Below are 8,272 nucleotides of genomic sequence, written 5' to 3'. Positions count from 1 at the left end.
TTCCCCGAAGCTCCAGTTTCGGCGGAAAAGGTATTGATGATGTAGGCGAAGTTGCCATCCTTCTGACACCATGTATCGTCTTTCTATGACAAATTCAAGACAGAAGACTGGGCTGTGCTCAACACGTTTTATTCACTCTGCTCTAGCACATGTTGCACTCCTCTTATATTCTTTTGACAAGAGCTTACATTCAAAGTCAGTTAAAGTGCGCCATTTGCACACGAAAAACGGCTGAAGATTTTCGGCTTTGAAAACAAGACAAATGTATTTATTTTGAAAGAACTATATTTGAACAATTAGAAAACACAAAAAGGTAGCTCTTGAATAACAAATTCACACCAAGAAAAACATGAATATACATGTGGGGGTATTTTGGATGGTGAATTACGTTACTTCTTACTACTGTAATCATATCAAATCTATTTTATCGTAAAAAGAACCACAATTGCGTATAAAACACATTTATATGATAGATATATGATTGATTTACCAAATAAAACATTTAAGAAACAATACACTAACCAACTCTAAAACATATCGGTCAACTCATTTATACTTAAACAATAAAAAGGAAAATAGACGCTTTTAAGAAAAAGTGGCTATTTTTCAATGTTGATACCCTTTTATTTTAAAGTCTAAAGACCATTTAATTAAATCTGTGCATTTGTTAACCATTTAAGATAATACTTAACAATTAATATGACTTGAAACTTTACCAAACAGATATTTATTAGACTTTACAGAAGTAGTACTATTTGTAACGTAGTTCACAAAAGTCCATAAAATATATATCCTTGTTATTTATGTTTAAACTGGAACCATTGTAGAAAAAAAGAACTTTTGGGTTATGATTATTTTTTGTTACAATGATTTGCAATATCTTTGCAACTATATTAACACATAAAACATAAAATCTTTTAAAATGTTACATTAAATTCCCAACGCGAAGAAATATTCAAAAATCCCAAGTTTCACAAATGAAATTGTGCTGTTCACAACGGTTTGAACAAAGATAAACAATGGGCTATGATCATTTTACACCATTAAATGTTTTGGAACAAATGATTGTGTACTCAATACTGTTACATTGCTTGTATAAAACACAAATGATGCTGTAACGTAATTCACTAACGTTTTACTGCACATGGTCGCTTCAGTATATATCCTGTTGCATGTTCATGATGTACAGTCAAAGTCTGTCAAATAGATTTCTGACCTTCTCAAGGTCTCGTCCTGAGAATTTAAACATATTGCGGGTCTTTCCTTGCTTTATCGGCTCATCCAATGAGCACAATACGTCGGAACTTGGTATCCAAATCTGATCTGGTTTCGCAGGCCATTTGAAAGAGTTTTTTCCAGCCACCATGAAATTAATATTATATTCCTGGTCGTCTTCGTCGTATTCTAAAACTTGTCCAACGTACCACCTGCTTTCATAAATCGCTGCTACGTATGTGTTGACTTGATAAAGTTCATCTGTGTTTATTGCATTCCATTAGTTCTGTAGCCTGCTGTTCACGTTCATCATGTCCTGTTGTTTGTTCAGCTTCTGAATTTTGGACTATGTTGGTTTCGCTCATCTGATGTACTGTCCATCCATCACATGCTGGTACTGGTTGACCGTCGACGAAACACTTATCACAAAAGCATGACGTATTCCTCACAGCAATGCTGCCTTCTCCAAGTGGAATAACTGCATGTACCTGTATAGTACCCTTCACTTGCTTTCCGACAAGATTCGAGAGTTCTTCATGGGCTTCTGTACATTGAGACTTTGGGACAAATATGTACTTAAGTGCGCTATTTTCCTGTGTTTTCCCCCATTGGAAAAAATCATCTGCTGACTGAATTATTGCCGAGTGTCTTTTGACGGCCATATCAGCTAGTCGTTTGGCAGTACCCCCGACCCCGTCACAGGGGCCTTTCCCGTGTCCAGCTTCAAAGTATAACCAGGAAGCTTTAATACCGGGAAAGATCGTATCATGATGTGCTACTATAGAAAAAATCTGCTTGTTTCTATACTGTGACGTAGGCGAGTCCGTCATATAGTGAACCATTTCAACATTCTGTAATACAGCTTTCACTTCTTTTACAACATGCTTCATGATTGCAAAGACTGTCGATGAAGTGTGAGACAACTCATCAGATACTACTACTAGTGATTTATGCTTTACCTTTGCCTCATCTTCTTTATCCTTGGTATAAATTACAACTGGATGCAACGTGACAGCATTCTTATCAAAATATGCTGACTGGATTTCTTCCGCAAACCCGCAAGTATAATTTTCTGCGAAATCCATGTGACATATGGCATGTGTTGTCGGCAGTATGTCTTTCAAACGTCTTGACTGACCGTATTGTTCTTTGACTCTGTGAATATGTTTCCTAAATTCTGTCAGTTCTGATCTCAAAAGTGCAACAAAGTCTGTCTTACTTTTCTCCACTGATACTATTTGCATTCTTTTAAAGAACTTTCCGTTTTTCTCAACGTCTACCCTCTTCCATTCTGAAAACTTGATCTTTTCTTCGCTGATACTTTCTATTCCTTCGACGATTTCTTCGTCTGACCTTTGCTCAACGTAAACATCTGGATTTTCGGAGGTCGGAATGCCCAAATTTTTAAGTGCCTTTAACTTTAAAACCATGTTTTGGTGTCGTTGACATAAACATGTCTTTCTGTTGCTAAATTTGACAACGCTAATATGTTTAGGTCCCATTCTTCTAAATGTTGTCAAGCTTATCTTTGTGTCGCTGTTTTCCGCTAAAAACTTTCTGTGCAAATTATAAATATAATCATTCAATGTTCTTTTCTGTTGGTGTTCGTCTCCTCTATTGGCATCTTTCTTCCCTGGCAGACATGTGCTGTTATCATCCCTCTCCATAAACAGCCTAACTCTTGTCCTCATTGATTGTCGTTCAGCATTAAGTCGCTGTTTTTTAATGCTCTTTCCTACCCTTGCTTTAAGCAACTGTTTTCTATGTACTCCAAGACTTCGGCTAATCTGCCTGCCCATTCTGTATCGGTGAATAAGTTTACCACATATAACTCCCAATGTTGTTCTTATTTTAGCTTTTCCTTTCAATCTCTGTGCTGCCTCTTCAGTGTCTCCAACTAAACAATTTTGAAAAAAGAGTTTTTGTCGTACTTTCTTTCTTGATCTTGGAGTCATATTGAGTTGATTTACTTCCGTAATAGCTCGACTTTTCGGTGTGGTAGTACTAGGAACACCTGTTTCAGTGTCAGTACTTGGTTGTGGAGTTCTAATTGTATCTACACGTGATGAAGATTTATTGAGTTTTCTATTCAATCGTTGTACTTTCTTTCTAAGTGTAGCATTTCTTGTGTTTAGTGTCTTAACTTTCATGTCTAAAGTCTTTATCTTCTTGTTTGCTCTTGATAGAGATTTATTTGTTCTCCTTTTACGCTTCTTTTCGTTGAAATTCATTTTGACAAAAAAAGGCTGTCCAGGGGTTGATGTGCTTGGTACTTCCCTATCTGTTGTTGAGTCACATGGTCCAGGTTCTTCGTTAGATCTCATTTCTGTTTCGTTCTGATCTTGCTGGCGGTGCTGTGTGCTTTTTTTCCCTTGACGATGTTTTCGCATGCATTGTCGTATCTTCTTCCGTCTTTTAGACAATGATCGATCAGAAAGTTCTGTTGTTGGTACATAATATCGTTTCACTCTTTGTACCTCCCTTTTTAGGTATTCTTCGCCTTGTTTTTCCTTTTTCCTCTCTCTGTATCTTTTTTGCCGTTCAGCATTGCTCATTCTAGTCATCTCCTGAAAGCAGTTAACGAAATATGCAAATCATTAGATGTTGGTGAATTACGTTACACAATAGTGAATTACGTTAGACTAAACTGTGTGCCTTCACGTGACGTAAATACAAATGGAATCAATATTCCATGTTCACAGTTCTTCGGTATATTATATATTTTGTCGTTTTATAATGATTTTCGCTGACAATTGATGTTATATACTAAGTGTTCTTCTTGTTAAATAAATGTGTACTTACGAGTGATGGTAATGTTTACACCAGAAAATGTTTTAAATGTCTCCCGCTTGGCAACTTCCGTTTTTCAATAAACGCCCGTATGTTAGGCGGTGTCAGAAAATAATGTTTCCAGGTAATTTGTTCCTAGGAAATAGTTTTAAACCATGTTTACTGAATATACCGTAACGTAATTCACCGCAACGTAATTCACGGACATAAGCATTTTCAAATATATGAGAAATGTTACAACAGCTAAAAGCAATGTTTATATGGCAATTATGGTTAACATAAGTGTGTTTATAACTCACAGTGTTTGACGCATATACCATATACTTATTATGAGGTAGGTACCGTAACGTAATTCACAATTAAATGCAAAAAATTAAAAATTGAAATCAAAGACTGGTTTTTAGGACAAAATTATTCCTACACCTTTAAATCATGATTTATAAATATTTCGAAGCATTAATGTACATATTTGTTCTGGTACCATTACTGTATTAATCAAATATGTTTGCAATACGGCTATCATAAAATTGTAACGTAATTCACAGCATTTTATGGGACACAAATAATTTGTTGTTTTTTTTAAATTCCAAATATACTGACATAAAAACAGAGTGTTTTTATCAAAATTCAGACAATTCTCTATCATAGAAGACTTATTTCACTTATTTATTTCGCTACAAATTTTCTTACCATGTAAATAAATTTAGTACCCCAAATTTGTGACACAATGGTTTTTACTGTGTAGGCTTCAAAATGAGTCCGTGTTGACCAATAAATGAGTCAAACAGAATGTTATTGTTATTTTTTCAACTCGTTATTGCCTAGGGGTTAACTTAAAAGTCAAATTCCCATCAAAAATATACTATTGGTCATCAAAAAAACGTCTGTGACCCCGATATTTGTAATTGGCGCACTTTAACTGACTTTGAATGTTACAACCGTAATAAGGGAAATAACTCGTACAACCTTACTGTGAACTAGACTAATACCTGTACATATGCATTACGTTACACTACCCAAACACTTATATACAAGACCAAATGTACCTAAGTTTAAAGAATTATTGTGTTCTGAGAAACTAGGTATTTTAAGAAATCTAGCTAAAATGATTGGCATTATTTTATCAAAATTTTGTTAATTTAAAATCATCCTTACTCGGCGTGTTTATTGTTCTTTCCTTTGTTATTGATGTTTTAATTTTTTTTATTTTAATAATTTTGTTACAGATGGGATAAGTACTATAAGTTCATCATTGTAAATGAGCTTGCTATAGATTAATTTATGTTCCATATTTAGTAATTTACAACCTGTCTTCCCAAATATACCAGTATCTATGTACCGTATATTCTCGTGTATAAGCCGACCTCCAAACTGAACAGGTATAAACATAAAAAATTGCATGACCCGCGTATAAGCCGACTTACAACTCCGATGCATCTCAAGATGCACGAACTAATTTCTAAATGTATTTATTTAATTAGGCAAACTTGTATTTTAAAAAATTACATGTATACTTATCTCGACGTTTGCGTGCAGGATTATTAAAAAGAAATGGTATAAACTTGTTTGAAAAGTAATTTAATTTTCTGTTTTCTTATTGTTTCTTTCAAATTTAGATTTGTGTATAATTTGATCAAACGATGACAAAAATTTAGCAATCGCGGGTTCCTATGAAACTACCTCTCCCTTTTGACTCGATTATTGTTTGTTTATGCCTTGTTGCATTGGACATTTTATATCAGTGCACCGGTAATTATGTTTTTACTTTGCTTTGAAACTGGAAATATCTAATCTCATTAAAATGTACTCCCATTATGACAACACAATGAACAAACAATACGGTTTGTTTCAATGCTCACAGTTAGGCTATTGAACGTATTTACATAATGGGTCCACCACATGTTCATTGTAGGTTTTATTATGCGCTGAAGTAAGTACATCCTTTGGAGTCGAATCATGGGCACGATTGCGCTCAGCTTTTATGATATCTCCAAAATAATGCTTAGAAAATAATGCTAATACCTTAAACGTTGCTTTGATGTAAGTGACCTTACACCGTACCTGTCAACTTTCATGCCGGGAGGAAACAAAAACTCCACGCCTACCTCTTGACTTAATAATATCTTCCGATTTTTGCAGAGAACTCCCGATTATTACATTAGGTCTTAGATTTTCATTTCTTCTAAACAAGAAAAGTCCTGCATGTTCTGTGTATCACCTGTGAATTATTGTTGTGACGAAATAATTATTTTAATATAAAGAATTTTCTTTTTCACTAAATAGAATGATACGTTTAAACATTATTCACATAAATTAATGATTTTTTTTACCTCTACAATAACTCAAAAAAAATAAAATAAACCAGAACACAAAAATAAAACACAACAATAAAATCGTCCACAATTAATTTCAATCCCAAGAACGATCACTACGAATGCTTTAACTCCATATGCTATAGCTCCATGCCCACAAAATATTAAACTTAACACAAGTGAACACCTGGCATTTTTGTACCATATATCTCGATGTTAAACTGGTGTAGTTACAAGTCAAAATTCCCTCTTATCACAAGCGTGTTTCAGGGTTTTAATGAGTAACTGGCCTGTACTTCTGTCACAAAACGAAAGACAAATTCGCCGACTATCAACATAGGAGACGCCGAAACATCAAGCTTTCCATTATGTAAAATGTTATGTTGATCTTAGTTGATCTGAGAATTTTAGCTTTATTATTACCACTCTTCATGAACATGTAAATTATGATGGTTATGTGCCTTATACAAATAAACATGCGTACCTTTTTAAGAGTATTACCTCAATTTGTAGGATCGCTTATATACACACTTTGCACTGCGTAAGTACTGTACATCATAGTTCAGCATGGTCTCCCTGGTAAACTCAACTGGCCTGCGAATTATGAAGTCTGTATTTACCTTTATTTAACTTCGTGTTGGAGAAACCGGACAATATACACATGCAAAATAATAACAAAATCAATCACAATACTTAATAACAGTTTAATAATTGACAGGTCTCCGAAAGTTACTTTTTTTTTTACATGCCTATGTCTTTGGACATGGATAAACTATTGTTTTGTGTTCCAAGATTTACAGATATTACAGTAGTCAACAAAAAATCCTAAAAACTGTCAAGTTTACACATTGGCTCGAGGAAAAGCTGCCAACGCCCCTTCTACCATGCCTTTATTTTTTCCTAAATTATTTGGCTTATACGCGAGTAAATACGGTAATTAAGTTTCAACATGATCTTTTCCCATTGATGGAATGCATGTAATAATGTAATAATGCTGTCAATCTGAGTTATATTGCATTTACTGTGCGAGAAAATATATATCGCCCATGGCTGGTTTACACGCATAATTAAATAATAATGTTTTCCTCATAGGTTGTGTATTGTAACCAGTGTGTAATAAATGATTTGTCATTGTCGTCCTTGTAAGGTGTTGCATATAATCCAGAAATAATTTCTGACGTAAAATGTGTGTGTGTGTGTGTGTGTGTTAATTAAATGATTATTTGCCGTACTGGAATTTACTCAACAACTTTTATTTTGAAGATGAACGACCCAGCCGACGGTGAGGGATACTTCTTCTTTCTATCTTCCTTGACTTTAGCATCATCATGACTGCCTATTCAATAATTAAAGGACAATGATGGACTTGGATCGACGTTTTCCTTCTCATGCACGATCGCTATCTGCCTTGTATAGTACTCGGAACAAAGACCTGAGCTAAGATTCCACACGAACTTAAAAGGTCACATTAACAATTAAGAGTATGTTATGCAGTGTAATATCAGCATATTAATTGGTGATGAGTTAAAAATTATAAAAATACTATGAAAATCACAACAACTACTATTTATACTGCTACTATTGTACCAACCTGCTTCAAAATCAGCAACATAACCTTTAAAAGTTGGAGGAGCCAATTCAAAGCTTTGAACGCCTGATTTCAAAGAAAGATTAAGACCATGATAAGTGAACTTTGCTCGCAACATTAAAACTATGAAAATAATAATAATAATAATAATAATAAATAATGTAAAACATAATAATGACCATATCATCACTGTGATATGCAGCACTATTTTAGAAATCGTAAAAAATATTGAAGGAAACATAAATTTCGCCAGTTCCAATATTGCAAATGGGCATAGCCAGAAATTTGATTGTCTTTCTGCAAATACCAGTGTCAAACATGCTCACAGAAATTGCTGCACAATTTTCATCATGCTGTCATTGGACTC

The 8,272-nt window shown here is 34.2% G+C and overlaps 1 protein-coding gene across 1 annotated transcript; it reads right to left on the bottom strand.

Annotated features, from left to right (window-relative positions):
- Window positions 1-1,095: 1,095 nt before the first annotated feature.
- Window positions 1,096-7,439, bottom strand: LOC149784761 (uncharacterized). Its single transcript, XM_089933047.1, has 2 exons — window positions 1,510-7,439; window positions 1,096-1,469 (listed from the first exon to the last, which is right to left on the bottom strand). Exons 1-2 carry the CDS (start codon window positions 3,777-3,779, stop codon window positions 1,190-1,192), a joined length of 2,550 nt encoding a protein of 849 aa, XP_089789173.1. The 5' UTR covers window positions 3,780-7,439; the 3' UTR covers window positions 1,096-1,189.
- Window positions 7,440-8,272: the final 833 nt, after the last annotated feature.

The sequence above is a fragment of the Sinohyriopsis cumingii genome, chromosome 14 (genome assembly GCF_028554795.1).
Source record: "Sinohyriopsis cumingii isolate HCF-2022 chromosome 14, ASM2855479v2, whole genome shotgun sequence".
Classification (NCBI taxonomy): domain Eukaryota; kingdom Metazoa; phylum Mollusca; class Bivalvia; order Unionida; family Unionidae; genus Sinohyriopsis; species Sinohyriopsis cumingii.
The sequence above is the reverse complement of the archived record's forward strand: the minus strand, read 5'-3'. Positions and strand labels throughout refer to the sequence as shown.

Bases quoted from the DNA above. Each gene is read 5' to 3' on its own strand.
- LOC149784761 (XM_089933047.1), bottom strand. From the start codon at position 3,779: ATGACTAGAATGAGCAATGCTGAACGGCAAAAAAGATACAGAGAGAGG. The intron at 1,470-1,509 runs GGCTACAGAACT...CACAGATGAACT, and splicing joins CATGATGAACGTGAACAGCA to TTATCAAGTCAACACATACG.